This window comes from Anser cygnoides, chromosome 3, assembly GCF_040182565.1.
Source record: "Anser cygnoides isolate HZ-2024a breed goose chromosome 3, Taihu_goose_T2T_genome, whole genome shotgun sequence".
In the NCBI taxonomy this organism is placed as follows: domain Eukaryota; kingdom Metazoa; phylum Chordata; class Aves; order Anseriformes; family Anatidae; genus Anser; species Anser cygnoides.
Window position 1 is genome coordinate 82,935,880 of NC_089875.1, and position 25,973 is coordinate 82,961,852.

Genomic DNA, 25,973 nt, shown 5'->3' on the forward strand with positions numbered 1-25,973 from the left:
AAAACAAATACGCACAAACGTCAAAAGAGATGAGGCATTAAAGAGTACTTATTGCAATTATCGACAATCCTAAAATACAGAAAAGCTGAAATCTACCGTGACTTGGAAAGCTGGCAGTTTAAGTCATGATGCTGCATATGCATCAAGCTGTGACTTTAAGCGAGTAACTGAAATAAGTACAACAGTAAACAATTCTATAACTGATAAGCAGCAGTATTTTTATTGATACTGGTCGTTGTTAATCTGTTCCGTTGTAAGGCTTGTAAATTTGCTTTTATTTTTTTGAGATGTCTCTGTCTGTCCTTGGGAATTAGAGTGGTAACAGTCATACCAATTCAAGTGAATTGCCAGCATAAATATTTATTCTAAGCTAGGACGCTTTACAATGAATAACAAATTATATGTCAACAGTGTTCGGCTAAAAAAAAAAAAAAGTTGATGTATAAAAAAATATATATATATTTAAATTCATGAGATGTCTTCTGTAGTACTTGAATGTTTTTGGTACTCACCCAAGCTTAGCTTTGTATTTGTGCATGAAACAGCTTGATAGACATGTGGATGTGGCACTAAGGGATATGGTTTAGCGATGGGACTTGGTAGGTCAGGTTGGTGGTTGGACTTGAAGGTCTTTTCCAACGTAAATGATATTATGATTCTATAAAATACTGTTTTTAAGCGTTTGTGTGCTGTTGTTCTGTTGGTGCAAACTCAAATTTTGTTTTGGTTACAGGTTCACCACTGAAGGAGAAGTGGGAGGCATTTGGTCTTAAACTGAATCATGCTCATCAACAGATGAGAATGACAGAAAATGCTCTTCTCTTTGCATTTGTAGAGGTATTTAGAGTTTTGCGTTTTGATGCTGGGAAGAATGAGGAGGAACATTTATAAGACGTTGAAATCAGTATTATACAAATAAAACTATAATGTTTTGTGCATGGCTGTTCCTTGTCATCCTGTTAGTCTGAATATATGCTCTCAAATTTTATATAAATGACCAGCCCTCTTTCTGAAAATGACTATATAAATGGTTGGGGAACCTTTGACCTAAGTATAGTTTTAATTTATCAAGTAGCTCACTGAGAAATGCAAAACTGCTTTTGACATTGAGATTCTTTAGATGAACTATCTTATTCTTAGAGTGTTGTCAGTGAAGCTTATGCACCACAGCGATGGATATCACTGACAGGCAACATTGCACAAACCAGAAAGGTTAATTCTGTTATAAATGTGCAGATCTCAATGGTAGTTGATAAGTATGGTAACTGTCTGGCTTTTATGACTTACAAAGTAATTGCTGTCATTGAGGGAGAGCAGAAAAACTGTTATTGCTGTAAAAAAAAAAATCTGAGACTGCCATTCATCTAATCAACCCATAGACTGCAATACAAGTATTTCCAATATGCTGATGCTTTAGATGAGATATTACTGCTAGTGATATGATTAACAAATAGATCTTCTTTTTAGGGTACTCTGGCACAAGCAGTAAAAAAAGGAGAGTGGATTTTATTGGACGAGATTAACTTGGCTGCAGCAGAGACTTTAGAGTGTCTGAGTGGTTTATTGGAAGGATCATCTGGGTCACTGGTGTTATTAGACAGAGGAGACACAGGTACTATTTCTATATTCAAAAATCATCATTCCTTCTTCCTCTGTTCCAGTTCATATTGCTGAACATGATGTTTTTTATGCCGTTGGCCCATTTGGGACAGCTGCCCCAGCTGTGTCACTTCTCAGCTTTGCTCATCCCCAGGCCACTTGATGAAATGGGGGCGTGGGGGGGGGAACATAAGGCCGTGCAAGCACAATTCAGCAACAGGCAAAACATCAGTGTGCTATTAAGTGTTTTAGCCCCAAATCCAAAACGCAGCACCATGGGGACAGCTATGAAGAAAGATAACTCCATCACAGCCAGGCCCAGTACAGATCCAAAGGTGAAAAATGCAACTGCTAAATAGCATTTTCTAGAGCTGCAACTAGAGACAAATGTTCTATGAGCTCCTGAGGCTGTCCTTTCTTTCTGGCCAACAGAAGTGCTACCATTGTTCTGAAAGACACAAAAGGGGTTCCTCATTTTAGGGGTTATACAATTTATGAAATATTCAGTGTTGTAAAAACATCGTGCTATGCACAAATCAAAGTAAAGGTTCCACTTGCTATGCCTGTTGTAAAGATGCAGGAATACTTCTACGAAATCCTATGGTGTTACTCTCTGAAGACTTATCACCCTGGCATTTTAAGAAAACATAGTAATGCAGTAATAGAAAACTGGTTTAGAAGAAATTTACTTAATTTAATGTAATAAATATCCTGTGTTTAACTAATCCTTTGTTGCATTCCTGTTTTCCTTTAGAGCCTCTTGTACGTCACCCTGATTTTCGCTTGTTTGCATGCATGAATCCAGCTACGGATGTTGGAAAGAGAAATCTTCCTCCAGGAATAAGAAACAGGTAGGAGAAAAAAAAAGGTAAAATACTTAAACTCTGAAAAAGACCGTGACTTTAACTAGCCTTATGAATTGAACCAGCAAAGAATGCCTTATTTGAAGCCTCAGGATAAGTCTGAACTCTGGCTTCCTGTGGCAGGTGAATTCCACATCATGGTGAAGGTTTTTTTATGGAATAGGATCAGGAAAATAAGTATGTAAAGTTGCTGAACATGAACAAAGGGTCTAGCAGTAGTGTAGAGTGTTGTCACCAGGGACAGGTGAATGATCTTTTTTTTTTTTTTACAATTAAAACGTCAGTGCCTGGGAGTGCTTCTGCAGCAGTTTATATGCCTACTGGAGATAATAAATGCAAGTGCTTTATGTCTCTTCAGCAGCCTTACACTTGGAAACTTGTAAATGCTGATGATCCTTGCAGAAAACTATGTATTAAGCCTCGTTCACTCAGAAGAAAGGTGGATTACATGGTAGAACAGATGCACGATATTTAGAATACTGGAATTAAAACTGTGGCTGGGAAAACTGGAGATGTGGCAAATTCATTCCTCAGTACTGTTCCCGAATGCAAAGGTCTTTCCCTTGTACTTAATACAGTTTTTCCGGAAGTTGCACATGTAGTCCTCCATCAGTTTCATGGATACTGTGCAAAAGTATACATATGCAGTTACTACATGCAACTAATCATTTGCAGTTATTAGTGAGAAAGTAAGATTTAATTGCTACTAGCTCTCTGGGGTTAATAGTGAAAGGAGAGGAAAGAAAGAGAATGTGATGCAGAACAATGAAGCTGAAATATTCAATGTGGCTTGTTAAGTTAAAATGAATTTTTATTTGCATTTGTCAAAAAAAAAATTTCAGAATTTTTTCTAATGTTGTCAGATGTCTAAATGTTATGGATTGATTTGACTCTTAAAGGTTTACTGAACTTTATGTAGAAGAATTGAGAAATGAAGGAGACTTGCAAGTTCTTATTATGGATTACCTTAGAGGCTTGAACGTGAGCAAAAACACAGTGCAAGGAATTGTGAAGTAAGTTGGTTGTAATCTCTTGAAATCCTTGATGGAATAAAGCACAAAAAGGAAGTACACAACTAATCTGGTTGGACTGTTTAAGGAAACACAATAGTGCTCCATACATAGCAATTCTCACAGCCTTAGAAAGCAGGGTAGATGTCATCTTCATTCTGAAGGTTTCTGTACTCATGGGGAGGAGATTCGCTTTCTCTATTTCAGAAATGCTTTCTTGGTGACACCAGTTAAAAAACACTCTTGTTGCAACCTTCTTTTCCATCTTAGAGATGGAAAACGTTTTGTTTCTCTAGGTTACATCAATTAAAATCTTGTGTGTTTAACAAGTAACCTTTCTTTCCCATAGAATAAGGCATATAATCTCACTGAAGAACTGTTAAGTGCTTAGGATACTTCTCGTTTACAGTTATTCTCAGTGTATCAAGCTCTCAAAAATAAGGTTCTGAAATATTCTATTGCTTCGTTTCACGGATTATACTGATAGCAGAGTGTGGCATGGCTTCCCCAGCCTAGAGCTTCTAAAGAAAGCAGCAGTTGGAGATAAGCTTAAGTGGTCGTACTTTGGGATTAATTCCTTAGAGCAATGCTCTAATCACTAAAAACACTATGTAACTGGAACCGGTTGCACTCTTTATTTTTGCAGCTTTTACTTAGCTGTGAGAAAGGAAGCAGAAACAAAGCTGGTGGATGGAACTGGCCACAGACCTCATTACAGTCTCCGTACGCTTTGCAGGGCGTTGAGATTTGCAGCATCTAATCCATGTAGCAGCATACCACGCTCGCTGTATGAGGTGATTACCTACGTCGGGGTTTATTTCCGTTTGTGTATTCACTACAGTCTGTTTGGGTAAAGGAAAAACCTCTTCGGGGTACAGTGTTGAAGTCAAATGATTCTTTTAATTGTTTGTCTGTTTTTGTTTTTTTCCTCCTAATCATTTTTCACTTATTCACTGGCAATAACTTTTTTTTCTTAGGGCTTCTGTTTGAGCTTTCTGACGCAGCTTGACAGAATTTCTCATCCAATAGTTCAAAAGCTAATTTGCCAGCATATAGTCTCTGGCAACATCAAAAGTCTTCTCAAGCAGGTAGGTAACAAGGCCTACTTTGAGCTGGTTGATTTTCAGAGCAGAATTTATTTTGAGTAGCTTTCTGTGCCTTCTTTCTCCCACATTTCCTTCACACAATCTCACAGTCATTTGAAATGAAATGCCCATATGTTAGCTGGTTTATTCATTAGTACAAAAAAAATGGAGGACTGGTGATTATAGCATTGTCAAGTGTAGGCAGCTTAATATAATAGTGACTCCAATTGTAAAGCTTACAGGTTTTTGAGGAGCTTTCACAGGCTTTTCATTTTTAGATTCCAAATGCCGAATATATGGATATAAAGCAAACATCTTTGGTTTGTCTCTAGTGGGAAAGGAAGAACCTTACTAGTTCTGAGAGCCCAGAATGCGTTTGCATGGCTGAGTGGGCAGCTGGGATAGGAAAGCCAGTTGTAAGAGATGTGTATTTGTTTCAGAATAAAAACCTTCGTGGCAGCAACTATTACGTATATGGAAAGTTAAAAGCCAATTTGCCATTTGGAAGTGTATTTTAAAATGTGCTAGGAGAATGTCTTGGGAAACTTTTTTTTTTCATGGTGCTGGCAAAGATTCCTGCTCTGTGACCTTGAAATAATCTGCTCAGGCTTTTCATGTAATTTGCATTCTGTGACAAGGGGACAGTGCTTACTGCAGGAGTGCTCAGGGAGTAATTTAAAATGACTTCTTAGAGAATGTTACAGTGGTATAACAGTAGTTGTCTTCATTAGCAAATTGAAACTCATTTGTATAATCTTTACTTCTGCTGTCATCTCTCCTCAGCAAATACCAAAACCCCAAGGAGAGAAATTTATAAATATAGAAGGATACTGGATTTCAGCTGGGGATAAAGAACCTATGGTAGATGAGACTTATGTGCTAACCCCTTCAGTTAAGCTTAATCTGAAAGACATTGTCAGAGTTGTGTCTGCAGGGTATGTCTGTTTATTTTTTTTTCTGTTAGTAAAAAGTTAAATATTACGTATTGTGTCACCTAGTCTTTGTTGTTTAGCACGAGTAATGTCCATTTTCCTTTTATTTTATAGTTAACTTTTCATTATGCAGCAATTTGAATTTATATAGCTATTTCTTTTCTTCTTAAACCACCTTATTGCTGTAATGAGTTTTATTTAAGTGATAATCTAGAAATTAGCAGTTAGAAGAACAACCTGCTTATTTCACACTGCCATCAAAAAACTTACAGAATCACAGAATAGTTTGGATTGGAAGGGACCTTAAAGATCATCCAATTCCACCCCCACCCCCGCCATGGGCAGGGACACCTCCCACCATTCCAGGTTGCCCAAAGCCCCATCCATCCTGGCCTTGAACACCTCCAGGGATGGGGCATCCACAGCTTCTCTGGGCAACCTGTGCCAGGGCCTCACTGCCCTCACAGTATACTTTGTGGGTAGCAGTTAGCACTTGGGGGTAAAGTTACTTATGTTACCATTTTAGTATATGATCTTAGAAATTCAAAATGAGTTAAATCATGATATCTTGGTAATGTTGGTACAAAAGGATCTATGGAAATTTTGAATTCCAAATAATACCTGTTACCTTGTATATGAGAAAGATATGACTCATGCTTTTAAATTGCTGTTTTGGTTGTACCTTTTAGGACTCATCCAGTACTGATTCAAGGAGAGACCTCTGTTGGTAAAACCAGTTTAATTCGCTGGTTGGCTGCTGCTACTGGGAACCATTGTGTAAGGATTAACAATCATGAGCATACCGACATCCAGGAATATATTGGCTGTTATACATCAGATGCCTCTGGGAAGTTGGTGTTTAAGGAAGGTGAGTGGGGATATTACATTCACTTCAAATTCATGTCTTACTTCACTGCTTGCTTTCTTTTCTGCCTAATGTGCCTGTTTTACCAAAATGGAGAGAAGACTTTCCATAAAGTTAGTATTTGCCTATTGATAGTCGTGTGAATTTCAGTGAATTCTTGAGTTCACGTTTGTCTCATCGCTACTTGTCCTACTGCATGTAATAAAGAAAATAATTCAACAACTTAAACAATACTGTTGCTTTCCTCTCTGAATTAATATTTATACTGAGTGAAAACTGATTGCTAAAAGTGTCTCAATGCTTGCTCTGTTTGGTTTAGTTTGTTAGATTTTAACGAGAGCTCTTTCTGTTCCCTCTAAGGCATCCTCATAGATGCAATGAGAAAGGGTTACTGGATTGTACTAGATGAACTGAATTTGGCTCCCACTGATGTTCTGGAAGCTCTCAACCGATTGTTGGATGATAACAGGGAGCTGTTCATTACTGAGACTCAGGAAGTTGTCAAAGCTGCCCCTCGCTTCATGCTGTTTGCTACACAGAATCCTCCAGGTCTCTATGGTGGCAGGAAGGTCTGTATGATCATTTCCTTTGAGTAACTCCAACCCTAGGGAATGAGTCCTTATCGTACATAGGAGAGTAATGTGAAAACTTTCTGATGCATTGTACAGAATTAATATGAAACTCTGAAGAGGGAGAGGGTTGAGGTATTTGTGCAATGACTTTCGGTACAACTGGGTTCTGTTTGGGTTAGATGCTTGTTTTGCAGATACTAAATATCTAATTCATTTTGAATAGCTGAGATTTGAGTGCTTTACTGAACGAGGAGTTCAAGTCTGTTGTATTTGATGCCGCATTTCTTGTTCAAGAGTGCTGGAGAAGAGACTTGACTTAGATTACTGATGTCTGTTTTTAAGCTCTTGTCCTCATTTAGACTGTCTCTTATGCTTTCTTCCTACATTTGTGTGTATGCTAATTTGCATACTGTGGGGTAACCATGTTCCTTAGGATGTATAGGAAGAGGCATATAAAATAAGTAATACTGAAGGAAAAGTTCAAGCAATAACATTTTCTCATATTTTAGGTTTTGTCTAGAGCCTTTAGAAATCGTTTTGTGGAACTGCATTTTGATGAACTGCCAAGCGCTGAACTGGAAACCATCCTGCACAAGCGATGCAGTTTGCCGCCTTCTTATTGCAGCAAGCTTGTCAAAGTCATGTTAGACCTGCAAGTAAGAGTCTTTCTTCTTTTTGTAGAAGGCATGCAAACATATTTCAGTGCTAAGTAGTAGAGATACCCTTTGGAGGGAGGTCTTGTGAACTGGCAGATGCAAAACCACAATTGAGTGAAGATAACCCACAACTAAAGTAATTAATTCAGTGGTTAGGACAGAGAAATAAGGAAGGTGATGTCAGATTTGGGAGAAGGCTAGCAGCAACAACAGTGACAAGAAAATTAATAACAGAAGGCCATGTGATTTAAAGTGTAAAATCATTCTCTGGCCTGAGCGGAAAATGTAATAATAGATTTGTAGCAGTTTTTGGGCCACGCTAAATTTGGTACTATTTTTAAGCAATAATTTTGGCTGTGTTCTGATGCTCCTATGTTTAACAAACACTTAAAACTTAGTAGCTAGCTAACACTATCTCATATTTTAAAGCAATTGCAGCAGCACAAATCAGAGGACACATTTCCTGTAGCTTTCTAGACTGGGTGTTCTTAGTTTATTTTTCTGTATTGAAGTAAAGTAAAACATAAAAGTGTTAACATCCATTTTGGTATAGAACCTAATCTTTTGCTTGGATCTTGTTTTAATCCATGTACCTGTGTTCTTCTTATTTTTACTTAATTATATTATTTTGTTCCTGAGTACCTATGAAATTGCCTACATATAAGTAGTTTGGGTCTGTGAGTTGGGATTTTTTTTTTGCACACAGTTCGTTTTAATGAATGTCATATTAATCTTGCTTAAAGTGGTCAGACAAGTTCCTGAAAAAATGGCTCATGTTTTGTTCTTACGACAGTCTTACCGCAGAGGTTCAACAGTTTTTGCTGGGAAGCATGGGTTCATTACCTTACGGGATCTGTTCCGTTGGGGTGAAAGGTACAGATTGGCAGAACAGCTGGAAAAGGATTATGACTGGCTTCAGCACTTAGCAAATGATGGTGAGCTATGCTACTTTCTTCAATTTTTTAAAGTGTCTCTGCAGAATTGCTTTCTAGTCCCAATTATTAAGTGTATATATATATAGTTGCTGATTAACCTGGTAGTAATTGATTTTTCTCTTCCCCTGTTTTATAGGTTTTATGCTTCTGGCAGGCAGAGTTAGGAAACAAGAGGAGGTGGATGTTATAAAGAGAGTCCTTGAAAAGCATTTCAAGAAAAAAATATATCCTGAGTCTCTCTTCTCAGGGGAAAGTGTCAAAAAGCTACTGGGTGAGTTTCCTAGAAAAAAAAAAGTATCAGTAGTTCTCTAGATGTGACTGAAGCTGACAGATTGCTTTGTGTTGTGCAGCTAAATTCTCCACACAGATGTCAGTGATGGGCAGAGATTTTAACCACATTGTCTGGACTCAAGGGATGAGGAGACTTGCCATTTTGGTGGGAAGAGCCCTGGAGTTTGGTGAACCAGTACTGCTGGTGGGAGACACTGGGTAACCTTGCTTTTTTTGATGTAGTTTTTTGTAGGGCGGCAGCAACAGCAACTCAGACGCAAAATGATTGAGTAGGCTTCAGTGCTTCTTTGATCTGGGATATTTAAGCCTCTGTCATGGCAGAATTGCAAGTGCAGTTTTCCACAGTTCTTTTTGCGGGGTGGCAATCACATCTTTCAGCCGAAGTCTTTAACAGGATTGTCTTCATTGTGTATAACTACATAGAAATTATATAGAAGGTAGTAAAATTGAAAGTTCACTGTTTGTGAGCACATTCATGTTGCATGTTTTAAGGGGTTGAGAGAATATAGGTGTGGTATGTTTTTTTTTCTTTTCCACCACTCCTGTGTGCTCTAAAGGAGGTCATAAAAATAGGTGCTGCCTGCTCATTTGCTCGTTTTAAATTTGGAGAGTAGATTTTTATGGGAGAGAAAGAAAGAAAAACACAGGAAAAGGGAAAAGTAATATCTTATGTAAAATGGGAACTCTAGGTACTCAGCAGTTTATTTCTTCAGATTTAGGCATGATCCAGACAGGTAGCATCTCCAGTTCACTTGAAATGTTAGGACTGGTTCGTAGGGGCAAGCTGGAATAAATTTGCTTTTGAGCCTGTAGAAATCCATCAGTGCAGATATTGATTTAAATTTTAATTAAATGCATCTTGTGCAAGTCAGCAGCAGTTGTGCCAATAATGGCCTCGCCTTCCATGTGTTTATCTCAAGGAAAGGCATAGAAGGAAATTTGCATGCTGAGGGCCTTTACCTCGTAGATCTTCAATGAAGGTATGAATCCTGCCCAAAATGAGCTTTGATTTTTATTCTTGCCCTTTCAACTAAATGACTTTTTGCAGGTGTGGTAAAACTACCATTTGTCAGATCTTTGCAGCATTAACAAATCAGAAGCTATACTCAGTGAACTGCCATTTGCACATGGAGACTTCAGACTTCCTGGGAGGACTGCGACCAGTCAGACAGAGGTCAAATGACCAGGTTTGTCTCACATCAGTAGTAGTTGGTATTGTGACCATGGAAGCAAAAAGTAACAATTATTAATGATTTTTCATTTTCTCTTCCATTTCGTAGGAGGAATCTGATAGTACTAGACTGTTTGAGTGGTGTGATGGACCTCTTGTTTTAGCAATGAAACAAGAAGGGTTTTTTCTGCTTGATGAGATTTCTTTAGCTGATGATTCGGTTCTAGAGAGACTTAACAGGTATGTTGATGTGTCTTAAATGTGCTTAGTATTAAGTATCCTCAATGAAGCATCATACAAGCTTGAGCAGGGTAAATCTAGCTTTTTAGGCACACTTGTTTCTTGGTCCAGGTGAACTGCTCTCTTAATAATGTAGTTCTTGCTGAAAGGAAGAATGACACAAGTGACAAGTGACAAATGACTTGTTCATCTTTCAACTTCTGTGCCAGTTTGCTTTGTTTTTTATTTTCATCCATGTGTTAGATGTGCTAGTTTTTATCATAGTAATTCTTAGACAATTTTTGTTGTTAGACATTATCACTAAGGTAAAAGATAACCAAGGTAAGACAAGGTGAAACTGCCTTGTCTTGCTGAAGTCTTAATCTACCTAGAAAAATAAAAGATACTTTGATTGAAAAGCAGATATGTGTAGGTTCGCTTAATGTGTTGGTACTGGTTATGTTTGCTTTGAATGCTTTAGTTAGTGAAAGCCATTGCTTTTTGTTTGGCTTTATGGTGCTGCTACAGACTGATCTGCACACTAATTGTTGTACTTGTTATATGGACAAAAATAAGATGATGAGAGGCTATAGTTACTCTATATAGAGAGGCTATAGTTATTCTATAGCTCATGTCCCTAGATAAAGAAATTAACATAAAATACAGTTCAACTAAAACAGTTTGAACAGTATCTAAAAACAGTACACAACATGAGGCAAGCTGGAAAATAAAACTACAAGCAAAATCCCTATTTTACAATATTAATTTTTCAGCTTGTCAGTGAGTTCTTGAAAATGATGCATCTTCTCAAATACTAGAAGGAGAATCTAGCTTTCTTTCTACTTTTTTTCTAACAAGTCTTAAAATACACAGTTGAGTGTTTGCAGAAGTATCTTTCATTTTTGGTCTTTTTCCATTATCCTTTATGTTGAGATGATTAGCAGCTGTTTCCTCCACCATATCCAAACTCTGTTACAAGCTTTTTTCTTTTTCTTTTTTTTTTTCCTTTTTCCATTGTATCATTGCAGTTACCCTTCCTTCATAAAGTTCACTTAACTTTATGTTGTGGTTTAACACCAGTAGGTAACCAAGCACCACACAGCCACACTCTTACTCCACCTCCTCAGCCAAACAAGGAGAAGATATGATGAAAAAAGCTTGTGGGTTGCGATAAGGACAAGGAGATGACTTGCTAGTTACTATCACAGTCAAAACAGATTCAGCATAGGGAGATCTAGATCATTGTGCAGATTTCTTCATCTGCTCCTGTGAATATGCATTTTACCATAGTTTTTGTAAACTGGAGAGCTGTGAGTTATATACATTATTAGATAAGTCTATTTGAGGAATCACTTCAGCTGAACCTTATCAACAAAGTTGGGTAGAGTTTCCTTTTGACTGAAAGAAAAGTTTGCAATTAGGAAAAACAAACATTATATTGGTGTTTTTTTTTAAAAAAAAATACGATTTCTGGGCCAATGGATGTTTAATCTGGCCAATTCTTGTGACTTTCATTCTTAAGTAATTTCAAATGAAGTATGAAAAAATTTAAATTGATTTTTTTTTAACCTCCCCTTTAGTGTTCTTGAAGCTGAGAAGACATTGGTACTTGCTGAAAAAGGTGGTCAAGATGATGAGGATAACGAAGTAGAACTGTTGGTTGCAGGAAAGAAATTTCGTATCTTTGCGACCATGAACCCGGGAGGTGACTTTGGGAAAAAAGAGGTGAATGTCAAAGCAACTGGAAGTATAATATACATCTTCTGGTCATATTAACTGTTTAGTGATAGAGGTGCAATATAAAAATGCATTATCCCAGTTCTGGCATTCAGTGCTTTCTGGTTGGAGTCTGCCTCATTGCTCTAAAGGAGGATTAGGATACATCTGTTCTCCACCACTTCTGTGTACTATTATTTTTACAATAGTGAGTCAATACTGAGCAGAATGTCGAAGAACACCTAAGGCTTCTAAATACCCTAGGTAGGCTTGGTATCAGAATATTGCAAGTACAAGAAATGTGGCTCATAAAGCAAGCAAATCTAGCTCTAACATGAGTCTCAAGTAGTGTGAAGTTGCATAACAGATTATTCTCTTTAACACTTCTCAGAAAGAGTCAGCTAGAAGTCATCTTTTCATTTTCAGTGAATATGAATTATCCCTGAAGACCTTTCTCAGTAAGTGGGGAAAAAAATCAGTTTCTGAAGTTCTGCTTTAAGTCATTTAGAAGCCAGGTTTAAAAACAACAACAAAACAACAAAAACACCTTTAAGGGATACTGTGACCTAGGACTAAGAAATGACCTTTATTTTACTTAAAAGAGGATGGGCAGTCTATTAGGGTTGTTTCTACAGTACAAAACAATTCCTTATAAAACAAATATTTAAAACGGATTTATTTCTGCATTGCTAATGTATTTTGCTTCACTAATTCAGGCAGAGTAAAAGGAATTACAGAAAGGAGTTGTAATTGAAGGTAAATTTCCATATGATAGTTTACTCCTGTAAGCAAAGGGACAAGAGAGATTACATAGCCATTGTTTGATGCATCGCAACCTGGAATGAAATGGAGCTTTAGTGCTTGCAAACCAGCTTGGTTTTTTTCCATATTCTTTTGAATTTTCTCATTTATCAGCTGATCCTGCATTGATGCCACTACTAGAAATTTTAAAATTCACACGCTTTCAAAATTTTTATCTAAAAAGTGGCCCTGTCAAATGGGATGTAGTGTGAAATGAATTGCTATGTAGTTCTTCTTGTTTGCAGCTTTCTCCTGCATTGCGCAATAGGTTTACGGAAATATGGTGTCCACAAAGCAATGGGCGTGATGATTTGATACAGATTGTAAAACACAATCTTCATCCAGGATTGTCTCTGACTGGAATAAAGCGTCAAGGTAGGTATTTCTTGTGTGTTCAACTTCAAACATTATTAAGAAAAAAAAAGTTATTTACTGCTGTTAAACTTTCCTCAGAATTTACACTGATGTGTACCTTTTATTGAAAGTACATTTCTCTCTGGGGACAGTTACAAAATATTATGGGCTCTGCGCTTCCTTCATAGCGTATATTGTGTGACTAGCCAGAAGTAAGATCAAGACAGTATTCATTTAATTCACCAACTAGGTAGCTGAATTATCTCCAGCCCCTCGGTGCCAAATCTTAGTTCCAATGTAAGGTATTGAAAGAACTAGCATTTTGTTTTCTGCCAGCAGCTTCACTGTTAATATTCGCTGGACTCTGTCTTTGTACTTGAATTTAAAAGAGTCTGTCACATAGCACAGGCATAGATTTGCTATTAGGTTATCATGCCTGTTAGGGAATAGAGTACCTACCCACATTCATGCATTACAGTTGTATGTACACTATACCAATGCTTATTATATGACAACATAGTAGATTTGACTAGTAAAATTCTTTTGATAATTGCATTAATTTATGACTTTTTTTTTTCAGGGGCAGACATAGCAGAGCTTATGATGGACTTCGTTGAATGGCTGACTAATCAAGAATTTGGTCGCCAGTGTATTCTCAGCGTGCGAGACATCTTATCATGGGTTAATTTTATGAATGTCATGGCAAAAGGTGAAGAATTGGATTCTGCCAATGAACATAGTCTTCTTTATATTTCACCAATGATGTCCTTTGTCCATGCTGCGTGTTTGGTGTACATTGATGGAATAGGATCAGGTATGTCTTTCAGTGTTATTTTGATAGCGAAAAAATTGGAAGTTATTTGTATTGATATGTATGAGTGGAATGCAGACAAAATGCTTTTTGGGTAGCATGGGACACTTATGGTAGACATTTTCATTTCCATTTGACAACGTCCTGTTATTTTCTGTTTCAGTAGTGAGTTTGTATAATACAGCAAGCTTAAGTAAATTGCAGGTAGTAATAATATTTCAAAGGCAAGCACACAAATAAAGGAAGCATATGTTTTTTTAACAAGTCTTCTGAACTGATATATTGTGATACAGTATTTAACTGCACGACCATGTGTTATTCTCACTCCCCCAGCCCAGAGGCTAGCACGGTCCTGCTAGCCAGTATCATGGGCATAGCTCAGAACTCATCCCTGTATGTTTGCCACTGGCCCAGCTGGTAAATAGGAGAGAGAGGAAGAGGAAGGAAAAGTGAAATGCCACAAGAAATGCAGGGAAAGAAGTTTTTGGGAATTATGACAAGAGATCAGGATGATAGTGATGGCAGAAGAAAGACTTTTTGAAATAAAATGTCTTTACTGCTGTTGCTCATAGAACAATTTCTCTGTTACAGTGCTTTTGCTTACTGGTGCTTTCAGTACTAGCACCAAATATGTACCTGAAACAGAGTTCTGTGCAAAATGAGTATCTGAAAGAATTCAGTCTCGTTAGTCATTAGATGAATATGCCTAGTTATGGTTCTGAAGAGCACTTAACTTTCCTAATTACAGGTACAACATCCTGCTCAGCTGATACGGCTTTATTAGCTCGTGAAAAATGCCTGACATTCTTATGTGAGAAAATGAGTCAATTCCTTGAGCTGACCGGTTATCAGAAGAATGAACTAAAGATTTATGACAGAACAAAGGAGAAGGAGTTTGTGTGGATGGATGACTTCATGGGAATCGACCCATTTTTTATTCCAAGAGGCAAGAGACTGTGGGAGTGGGTGGACATTTATTCTGTGCTTTTTTTTAATCCTTATAGTTCTGTTACTAACTAGATCTAAGTAGGATGCCTAAACTGTTATAGCACAGTTAGTAGTTTCTTCTAAAGTTTAGGAAAATGGCTTTTCTGACTCCAAGTGTGTTAATTGCAGTTAAGATGTCTGTTAATTGCTTTCTTTGACCTCTTAAGATGACTAGTTAGTAGCCTAGTTTTAGTAGACTTGTTTTTTTTGGTGTAATGTGGCATCTTTACTTCTGAGCTGTAGTTTTCTATCACTTTGCATGGTCAGAACATCCACTAACTTCAGCTAAAGCTACAGCTCACTGTGGGCCTTGTGTAATGCACGGGAAGCAGGGTTCCAAGGTACAATTCTAACCAGAACTCCGATGTCCTGCCTTGCTATATCCTCTCGAAGATTTGCTGTGATTTTTCCAAAGTTACTTAATCTCTGCATTTCAGTTTCTCATGTGTCAAATTAACACAAGAAGAACTATCCAAATACTGGTTTCCACTCGTAAAACACAGTGACGTGACCAGAAAGTGGTAGAGATTCAGCTGTCAACTTTCTAGTTCACCTGTCTAATTTCTGGTAATACTGAGCTATGTAGTGTGTTGCCAGTGCTACATTTGTCATTCATCATTGAACGCTTTGATACTATAGATTGTGTTAGTCATTTATAAAATTGTACAAGATAATGCTGTTTGTAAATTTTTTAGTTTCCTCTGGATCACTAGGGATCAGAAAAGGAAGGTTCTCTTTCATACTAAACAGGTTTAAAGATCTATAAGATAAGTTTGGTGATTAATATTATTTATAACCTGAGAAATGCTGTATTACAGAATTTGGGGAGTGGTGTCCCAGTGCATTATACTGGTTGGAATTTGACAGATGAGAAGCTCAGTACTCTCTCATCGTATCTCCTAATAACATGGAAGAAAAGATGTGCCTAGCAGCACACTTTAACTAAAGTACTCTTTCACAGAACTGGCAGTATATTGAACAGATTAATATGCTGCTTTATAACATGTCTGAATTGTATCCTTCAGTGCCAATTTTTCAAAAGCTGTTTTGATTTTTAGATTCATGGTGTCTGAAGTGCAAGCACAGAATTTTTCAGTAATAAAATCTTACAGTGTTTTTTTTTTTTTCTTGAAAAGTACCACATAAACAAGTGGATAAGGGCATGTAGTCCCACAGTCACAGCTGTGGGTCAAATAGAAAATATATGTGCCTCATCTTTGAGAATAATTTACAAGCTTGATCTCCATTGCTTGCTGTAATGAGATCAGCAGTTAACAGGCAGAGTGATTGCTTTCAGAAGCACATTGTCAGCAGTATAAATACTCTGGCTTAATTGTTTCTCGTTTTCTTTTCCTTTGTTTTAGGCCCTGTTCATCAGAGGAATGGCATTACGGATTATGCTCTAAATGCTGGGACTACAGCAGTGAATGCACAGAGACTGTTGAGAGCCCTACAGCTTAACAAACCTATTTTGTTGGAAGGGTCACCAGGTGTGGGCAAGACCAGTCTAGTAGCTGCCCTGGCAAAGGCCTCAGGAAACTGTCTTGTTCGAATCAACCTGTCTGAGCAGACGGTAGAATAAAATACTATCTTTGTAACTTAGTGTTTATGGTGGGGGAGGTTTTTTGTTTTTTTTTTTTACCTAAAAAGCACAGTTCTTTCAACTGTGGCACTGAGTCTGAAATGGCAGTGTTTTCTTCATGGTCAAAGGAGTAAAGGGGAAGGGGGAAATGAGAAAGAACATTGAGCTTACACGAGTGAATGCTAACTCCCAAATTTTTGTGTTCCTTGCTCGTGAATGTGTATCTTTGCCTCCTATGTTTTGCTTGGCTTGTGCAAAGTTACTTGAAAGCAGCTTTAAGGTGCTTTTTTTTCTATTTGTAGGGTTTTTTGTTGTTCCAATTCAATTTTCTGTCGTTAAACATAGTAACTCTTAGCATCTTGCAATTACTGCTTTTATTTATTAATTATTTATTCCTTTTTTAGTACTTAAGCAATATTTAAAGCAGAGGGATAAAATGTGAGGTAAAGATAACAATGGTTGGTTTTGAACTTGTTTGCAGTTTTGTAATTTTTTCTTTTGCCGTTCTTAACTTCCAAAGGATGTGACAGACTTGTTTGGGACAGACTTGCCTGTTGAAGGTGGGAGGGGAGGAGAGTTTGCCTGGCGAGATGGACCACTACTAGCAGCATTAAAGGCTGGACACTGGATTGTGTTAGATGAGGTAATTTAAAGTGTTGGGCACAAATAAAATGGAATATTCCAGAAGAGCAAAAGTCTTGATTTTGGCATGTAGGATATATTCTGGCATGTAGGACCCCCAAATACCTGTGAGGGTTGGTGTCTGAAATTAATTTTGCTAGATTTTAATTATTTATGTCTTGTGCCTGGTTGGAGGTGATCTTTACACTTAAGATGATGAATCTCCCTCTAGGAGTCCCTCTATCCATAGGCCCCCCACAGAGGAAGTGCAGAAGATCAGCTTTAACTGGACCTCTGACTTTTAGACAGCAGGATGAGGGTTGAATCTCAGCCTAAATTACTGCAGAAAGCCAACGCTTTTGATACTTTTCTTTGGGAGGGGAGGAGGAAGGGCAGGAAGTAATCAACACAAGTTCTGGGACATGCACTCTTCCATGACTGTAACTTCACTGAAATAGAAGGCCTTTTGCTGGGATTAATACACTGTGTTGGGTACTGATTGATATCAAGAAGAGATTCATTTTGGCAGTGTTAACTATTCTGCCACCGTAGGTTTCACGTGCCTAATGCTTTCTAGTGCAGTGTGCATTTTAATTATTGCCAAGTGTAAAATCTCAAATTTTTAAATGTTTGCTTACCTTCTTCTCCTGTTGTAAAGAATACCACTTCTAAACAACCATGAAATTTAAAGGAAATTTAATTTTATGTTCAGTGTATCCCAGCTTGTTGTCTAGAGATTATGAGAAAGTGTTTTGTAGGGCATTAATATTGTATCTTTATTTCTTTCCTCAGCTGAATCTGGCTTCTCAGTCTGTATTAGAGGGGCTAAATGCATGCTTTGACCACAGAGCAGAGATTTATGTTCCCGAATTGGGAATGAATTTTCATGTACAGCACAAGAAGACTAAGATTTTTGGATGCCAGAATCCATACAGACAAGGAGGTGGAAGAAAGGGTCTGCCCAAGTCCTTTCTTAATAGATTTACTCAGGCAAGCTTATTTGTTTGATTCAAACTATACCATGAACTTGTCTTGTAGTTTTCTGGCTATATCAACACACTACGTGTTCTCGATTCTATAGGTGTATGTTGATCCACTGTCAGCAGCAGATATGGAGTTTATTGGGAATACGCTGTTTCCTGCCATTGATAAAAGTATTATTGCTAAAATGGTTGCTTTCAATAACAAGGTAAATATACATTTTAATTTTATGTAGAAGTAAGCAGAATACAATAAGATTAAAAAAAAGTCTAATGTTATATTTCCCAGCACTTCTGTAGAGAAGTGTGTGGGTGAAAGAGGAATGGAAATATAAGCAGAAGAAAGTAAAGAACACTACTAAATACCGTGTGAATTCTTTTACCACTGCAATCAGATGTGATTACTTGGTTGGTAACTGAAGAGGCATTTATTTTTCAAGGAAGATATATATTGTTAATATATATACATATATATAAATATATTACATATCTTGTTAAATATTTTTTTAAAAACTTTGTTTTATGAAATTTTGGACGTAATTATGGTTTGGTATCTTGATGAAGTAAGTTGAGAAAATAAGTTTTGTATACATAATGGCTATTCTTAAAGCAGAAACAAAATGAGCTCTCCCTTTAATAAGAGATAACATGTATATTTCTGTCTGAATTTCTAATCTGCTTTTTATTACGGGCTGTTGTTAGAGTAATTAGGATCAAGTGAAAGCAGCACCTGACCTTCTCAGAAGCAGAAGCTTTGAAGGATATGTAGCGTTTTTCTGAAACAGTGAGACTAATAAAGGGAAAATCTTTCCTGATAGGATTTGTCTATGGCAAAGGATTCAGAGATGCTCAGATCTAAAATTGTTCTAATTTAAAAGGTTTTCAACAAGCATTAATTACAATAAATCAACTTATTAGCTTATTTTTGGCTTAGATTTTGTGAAAAGTGCAGGATTTAAAATTCACAGCATGTTTATGCTTATGCTTCTGAAATTGCATTTAATCACAATTAATCTTCATGTCATGAAACAAAAAAATTGTAGTAGTGTTAAGAGAAAGTAGCATTCTGTGGCCTTACATAAAATACTTTGTGGCAGCATCTTACTAACCATTCATTTATGGTACTGGGTTGTGGGGATGAATTCATCAATTCAACTTCGAGTAGCGTGATAGAGAATTAGTACATGGGAAACAAACTAAATCAAGATTTAGTTTCTGACATCTTCAGGAAAGTGAATACAACTTTCTTTCTCCTGTTGTCTGTCTTTTAAGTGGTGCCAAAGGCAGAAATTCAGATGAATTTTTATTTATTTTTTAATATTTGGAGACCAGTACACGGATGGTGTAAAATACATATATATACACATATATATTATATATAATTATAAATTATATATATATATATATATTTATGATTTTTTAATTACTATTTTTTTCAGATTGACAAAGAAGTAATGGCTGAAAAAAAGTGGGGACAGAAAGGAGGACCTTGGGAGTTCAACTTACGTGATCTTTTCCGCTGGTGCCAGCTTATGCTTGTTGACCAATCGCCAGGTTGTTACGATCCAGGCCAGCATGTATTTTTGGTATATGGAGAAAGAATGAGAACCAGGGAGGACAAAGAAAAGGTAAGATGTGTGTTCTCTTTCCTGGCTGTTCAGGTTGTCAAGAAGTATTTCCAGAAACTGAAATGTAAATTTGAAAGTGCCTTGCAATTCATTCTTAGATATCGCCTTGTTCAAAAGAAAAATAGGTTTGTTTTGACTTTTTTGTTTTAATATCCATATCAGTTCCAATTGTCTTTTAAAATATCAATTTAATTATCTATTAGCATAAAAGCAGAAAGCCGATGTACATAAAGGCAAGTAGAATAACAAAGGACTTAAAACAAGAGCAAAACACTATATCGTTCTGTGATTCAGTGCTAAATAACATTCTTACAGAAATGGAATGGTTTGCCTGCATTTCTGGGGGGGGAAAGAGCAGAGAGGAGAAATAGCCCTTCGCCAACTACTTAGCCCTCTGTTGCCTGTTTTTTAATTTCACACTTCAATGGTATTAAGTTAGACGTCAAACTGTGAGACTGAAGATGCTTACCAAATGTGACTGGATATTTTTCTCATGGGTTTACATTCCTTCTCCTGTGGTATTATTGTATTTTTTCATGTGTTATCAAAGAACTCACGGAGTCATTTCTTCACTACTATTTTGTTAGCGAAACATTACTTACAGTATTTCAAATTGCAGGAAGTGTGGTAAATGAAGGAGATGCTGTTGGTAGCTCATACTCACTTTATTTTCTGCACTTTGAATGAAATGACACTTGTGACTAAGCTGTGTTAGTTACTATGACACTGCTGTGAAGTCGAGAGGGGAAGGCTACTTGCGATGCACGTCTTTAAAACAATGGATAAGTTTATTAGTCTCATCTGCTCTTTCAACTGTTTTAGGTTATATCTGTATTTAAAGACGTTTTTGGCCAAGAGGCTGACGTATACACAGGAACAAGAGATTTTCACATCACTCCATATAACATTCAGGTAAGCTGTTGGCAAGACATAAAGGAGTGGTGAGAGAAGGAAGCAATTTGTGCATCTGAGCACACATTTTCCTTTCTTGTACTCACCTATGTGGCTCTCATCCCTTCTAGATTGGTTATTCAGTTCTTTCTCGTGGCAACTATATTCCTCGTCCTGGCAGAAATCTGTCACTTCTGCATCATTCGCTGCAGTCCCTTGAGTCCATAATGAAATGTGTGCACATGAGCTGGATGGTAATCCTGGTGGGCCCTGCAGCTGTTGGCAAAACCAGTCTTGTTGAGCTACTGGCCCATCTGACTGGCCATCGACTGAAAATCATGGCAATGAACAGTGCGATGGATACAACAGAACTCCTGGGTGGATTTGAACAGGTAAATATCTTATTGGCAATAAAGCACCGTTTTTCCTTTCTACCTAACAGTGGCCAGTCCACTGTGATCTTAGTGTTTAACGAGCAAGTGAAGCCTTAGGCACCACAGCCTTCTGAATAAACTAACTCTCCAATGGCATGTTTACAGGTGGATATTAATAGGCCATGGCAGCGCCTGTTGGAAAAAGTGGAGAATGTTGTGAGCACACTAGTAAGGGACAGTCTTCTCCTGACAGAAGTTTGTGCAGATGATGCTGAACTTGTGCTGCGTGCTTGGAGCAGTTTCATCCTGAATTACAAACCCAAATCTCTGGGTGAAGGAGGTAGAAGTGTCACAGCTGAATTAGTGAGCAAACTGGAGGGAATACTTGTACTTACCCAGCGACTGAACAACAAAATAAGTTCTTTCTCAAAGGCAGGTATGTATGATGATGTGACGTAAGACTCTGTGTTCCTCTGAAGAAAACGAGAAAGACCTATGAACCTGCAGTGAAAGCTTGAGAAAACTGTTTTTTGTAAGTTCTCTCTAACTGGAGAGAAGGGCTGGAGAAAGGTTTCTCTCCTGTTTATATTTCTGTGCTTGCAAAACTCTTGTGTCCCTATGGGTTTTGCCCATGGGTGACTACTTGCAGAGTCAGAGCCTCTGCTATGTTCCCCTAAAAGGTAGGAAGCGTAGGTGTTTATTAGCAAAATAACTTCCATTTTTCTTGAAAGGAACAGGAAACTACGTCAGTAATGCATGTCTTGATGTAAGTTATGCTTTCTTGCAGAGTTTGCTCTCTTGGTGGAAGAGTTCCGGTGTTTCAAGCTGCAGCAGGCCCAGGCTGCTGACTGTAAGAGCCATGGCACTTTTGAGTGGGTGGATGGGATGTTGGTTCAGGCCCTGCAGTGTGGAGACTGGCTGTTGATGGACAATGTTAACTTCTGCAAGTAAGAGATTTTCATGAACTTTGTTTCACTGCGTAAATTTCTTGACCTCCCTAGTTTACTTAGCCTCTTAGTGAATGTGTTTACAACTGAACATTTTTGCATTTCGTAGCTGGCAATACATGGGAGAGAGTAACTTTCATTCTCTGAAAGAGTATCTTCCTTCTTAAACTGCTTAGCAGTTGATAGTTTTCCTGTTACCTTATAATTGTCTGTTTGGCTTTTTGGTTAAGGCTAGTGCCATTTTGATTTTGGATCAGGAGGGGACTGAACTGTTAACCTCTTTATAATGATATAATTTTTCTTTTGAATGTAGCCCCTCTGTGCTGGACCGCTTAAATGCTCTACTTGAACCAGGAGGCGTTCTTACCATGAGTGAGAGAGGTGTGATAGATGGCACAGTTCCTACAATAACTCCTCATCCAAACTTCAGGTGCTTTGCTTTTCTGCTTTTTTAATTCTTTTTTTCCAAACGAATAGTAGGTATAGGAAAAAATGTCATCTGTGAGCCAGTCTTTTGGTATTTTGAATGCTACTCCTATTTCAGTGTACTGCACTGGCACTGTCTGCCTGGTGAGGAAGAACGTGAACAGGGTGATGAACATACGATACAGATCTTAAGAGGCTTGGCTTTTTATTGCTGTTCCACTGCAGACTATTACATTGGAAAATTTGTAGCAGTATAACTCTGTCTTGATTATTCTAGGAATTAAATCCTCATTTCTATTTGAGGATTTCAGCACTTCCCTATCTTACTGCAAATGGAGTTTAGGATGCAAATGTTAAAGATGGTGAGCTATTCATATGTGTTGGTAATAAAAACTGGGGTGTCAACATAATACTTCTTTTTTCATCTTTTTCCTGTTTTTCCGAATTCATGTTTCCTGCAGTGACAGAATTAAAAAAACAAAATATAAACAAACACAGCCAGCTTGTCTGTCTTGATTCTCTCAGAATTGAAGTAATCTCTGTGGGAGATGGGAGGATGGGAGGAGAACATACAAAGTATGCTGTATAATTTCTACCTTTTTGAAATTTATGGAAGGAATATAGGCACTGATATGCCCTGGTTCATCTGAATTGGAAACAAGACTTTCAGACACTTATTTTTGCTGTGTTTTATCTCAGAAATCTTTTCCTTTCATGTTTGTAAGAGTTTGCTGATAGTATTAAGGATGTGGACAATACCTTGGTTTTTAAATAGCACAGATTTATCTGAAGCAATTGCTAAGAATTGAAAGCCTTCTTGATAGCTCAGGCACAGTTTAACTTCTATTTTTTTAAGCTGGCAAATGATAAAGTAGACATAGCTCAGATGTAGCTAAGGAAAAAATAATGCACTATCTCTGTGGCTAATTTCAAAATCTAATTATACATACACATCTCTCATTTAAATTCAGCGAGTGTGTCTCTAACTTCTAGATATCAGTATTGCCATTTTTATAAAAATGAGTTTACTTTATGGACAAGGAGATTTGGTGGTTCCAGAGTAGTAGTTTAAAGTCCTAACTTATATCTTATGAATATTTGACAGGCTTTTCCTTTCCATGGATCCTGTTCATGGGGAAATATCCAGAGCAATGCGGAATCGTGGGATTGAAATTTACATTCCTGGGGAAAATGATGGAAATGTATTGGACAGTCTGGATTTAAAGTTACTGCTGCATGGCTTGGGGTTAGTGGGAGATAACATCTGTGAAGCACTCCTGGCTGTGCATTCAGAAACCAAGACAGCAATACCAGGTAAGAAAAATCTGTTCAGTATTTTTACTAACACCAGCTTGGGCTCCCTCCACATATTTGTATTAATTCTTTAACATTAAAAGCTTGGTTATTATATTGTGTAACACCCAGATATATGTAAAGGCATAGAAGTGTAATCAGTTTCCTTTGATGGTCATGGGGTGGTGGTAGGTTTATTTTCGGTTTGTTTTTTTGTTGTTGTTGTTGTTGTTTGCTTTTTTGCATTCTCAGGAAGTAGGCCCAAGTCATTTAAAAAAAGGGGGGGGGGGAGACAGGGAGGAACTGATGTACTTTGTCAGGAGGCATCAGACACTGGCATGATATATGTATTGGCTGTTGCTGTAAGGAAGGCAATATATTCTAAGCGAAAAGCAGCAATACAGAGGGTTTGCACAAGGCCTGCTCAAGCTGTTCATTTCAGCAAGATGACAATTTCATTCATCACCTCAGCTGCTTGGTGTTTTATTTTGAGCTGGTCACCTGTAATTTTACAGTCTCGTCAGATTTTTCTTAACCTTGCGAAGTACCCATTCAAATCTGAGGACCTGGTAGGATCTTCAGGGACTACAAGAGTAGTGATTGTCCTCAGAGGGTTAAAGGGGTGCCAATTACTTAATATTCATATTACCCTAAGTGCTGTGTGTCTTTCAGGTTCTGTGTCATCTTTGTCACATTTGCTTCAAGCTGCTGTGTTAACTGTGCAGCAGATACAAAGAGGCTTTGGATTAGCAAAGTCATTTTACAGAGCTTGTTGGGAAGTTTATGGCCGCTCACAACAGTTGCAGATGAATCAAAAGGTAAAAGTCCCGTATTTGAAAATTCTTCTTACATCATCTAGATAAGACAAAAATATCACGAAGCATCACATTTCATAAAGCTAGAGTTTGAGTTCCTGTTTCCAAAGAGCCCGAGCAAGGGGTTGATGAAGATGGTGCTCTTGGAGAGGTGAAACAAAACACTTTCTCAAGGTGTCTGTCAGGTGATGAGGAAGATGGATTAAAGGGCATTGGGGTATTTTCTGTACATCCTAGACTGAACCTTTTTAGACTGAACCTTTTTTGTCTCCAGTGTAAGCACTACAGTTCTGCATGTATCTTACTCCAGCAGATCAGTTGCAGCTCCAGAAGTAGTTTACTGGTGTTGAATAGTAAAGAGCAGTGAATTTCCGCTGTTGCTTGTCCTTTCATGACGTACTTGATGACAGTAAGCTGAGTCGTGTAGTTGACAAGCAGGAGGGGAAGGGATGTCATCCAGAGGGACCTGGACAGGCTTGAGAGGTGGGCCCATGAGAACTTAATGAGGTTCAGCAAGGCCAAGTGCAAGGTCCTGCACCTGGGTCAGGGCAATTCCAAGCACATCCAGGCTGGGTGATGAGTGCATAGAGAGCAGCCCTGTGGAATAGGACTTAGAGGTAGGTGTTGGTGGATGAGAAATTGAATATTAGCCAGCAATGCGTGCCTGCAGTCCCGAAGGCCAATTGCGTCCTGGGTTGCATCAAAAGCAGCGTGGCCAGCCGGGTGAGGGAGGTGATTCTCCCCCTCTGCTGTGCTCTGTGAGACCCCACCTGGAGCACTGCGTTCTGCTCTGGGGCCCCCAGCACGAGAGAGATCATGGTCCTGTTGGAGTGAGTCCAGAGGAGGGCCATGAAGATAACCAGAGGGATGAATCACTTCTACTGTGAAGACAGGCTGAGTGACTTGCGGTCCTTTAGCCTGGAAAGGAGAAGGCACCGGGGAGATCTTATAACAACGTTCCAATATCTAAAGGGGGCCTACAGGAAAGCTGTGGAGGGACTCCTTGTCAGGGAGCGGAGTGACCGGGTGAGGGGTGATGGGTTTAAGCTAAAAGAGGGTAGGCATAGATTAGAATTTGTAAAGAACTTCTTCCTTTGAGGGTGGAGAGGCACTGGAACAGGTTGCCCAGAAAAGTTGTGGATGCCCCATCAAAATAAGGCTTTGAACAACCTGGTTTAGTGGAAGGTGTCCCTGCCCATGTCGGGGGAGTGGAGCTAGATGATCCCTTCCAACTCAAACCATTCTACGATTCTATTTTCTCAGCCTGGTGGTATGCCACTAGAAGAAGAGGTGAGGTGAGAGTTGCATGAAAACTGTCTATCTGGAATTTGCTTATTGAGATATTCACCAGGGGATAAATACGGTTTATTGACCACTTTGTAGACAGTGGCTTGCTCTTGCAACATAAGGGAGCCAGAGTATATCCCAATTGAATTCTGATGCTTGCCCTTTTTTAGCAGCTTCAGTTGAGAGTTTGGGATATTGGTAATGATTAAACTGTAGCCTGAAACAATGTGCACACTGTCATCTGGAGACAGCAATATTCACT

General features: G+C 38.1%; 1 protein-coding gene across 2 annotated transcripts in view; it reads left to right on the forward strand.

Annotated features, from left to right (window-relative positions):
* The window catches only part of MDN1 (midasin AAA ATPase 1), a 98,249-nt gene that overhangs the window by 23,422 nt on the left and 48,854 nt on the right, over positions 1-25,973 (forward strand). For both annotated transcript variants that reach the window (XM_066994537.1, XM_066994535.1), the window contains exons 17-47: positions 734-837; positions 1,468-1,612; positions 2,354-2,450; positions 3,362-3,475; positions 4,119-4,266; positions 4,450-4,560; positions 5,341-5,492; positions 6,179-6,357; positions 6,715-6,923; positions 7,436-7,582; positions 8,376-8,517; positions 8,654-8,788; positions 8,868-9,006; positions 9,857-9,995; positions 10,089-10,219; positions 11,779-11,923; positions 12,961-13,090; positions 13,650-13,883; positions 14,629-14,826; positions 16,232-16,440; positions 16,970-17,092; positions 17,863-18,060; positions 18,152-18,259; positions 19,490-19,678; positions 20,501-20,590; positions 20,701-20,961; positions 21,109-21,379; positions 21,731-21,890; positions 22,204-22,320; positions 23,422-23,630; positions 24,282-24,427. In XM_066994537.1, the coding sequence (XP_066850638.1) occupies positions 734-837; positions 1,468-1,612; positions 2,354-2,450; positions 3,362-3,475; positions 4,119-4,266; positions 4,450-4,560; positions 5,341-5,492; positions 6,179-6,357; positions 6,715-6,923; positions 7,436-7,582; positions 8,376-8,517; positions 8,654-8,788; positions 8,868-9,006; positions 9,857-9,995; positions 10,089-10,219; positions 11,779-11,923; positions 12,961-13,090; positions 13,650-13,883; positions 14,629-14,826; positions 16,232-16,440; positions 16,970-17,092; positions 17,863-18,060; positions 18,152-18,259; positions 19,490-19,678; positions 20,501-20,590; positions 20,701-20,961; positions 21,109-21,379; positions 21,731-21,890; positions 22,204-22,320; positions 23,422-23,630; positions 24,282-24,427 (4,880 nt within the window). The remainder of the gene's footprint in view (positions 1-733; positions 838-1,467; positions 1,613-2,353; positions 2,451-3,361; positions 3,476-4,118; positions 4,267-4,449; positions 4,561-5,340; positions 5,493-6,178; positions 6,358-6,714; positions 6,924-7,435; positions 7,583-8,375; positions 8,518-8,653; positions 8,789-8,867; positions 9,007-9,856; positions 9,996-10,088; positions 10,220-11,778; positions 11,924-12,960; positions 13,091-13,649; positions 13,884-14,628; positions 14,827-16,231; positions 16,441-16,969; positions 17,093-17,862; positions 18,061-18,151; positions 18,260-19,489; positions 19,679-20,500; positions 20,591-20,700; positions 20,962-21,108; positions 21,380-21,730; positions 21,891-22,203; positions 22,321-23,421; positions 23,631-24,281; positions 24,428-25,973) is intronic.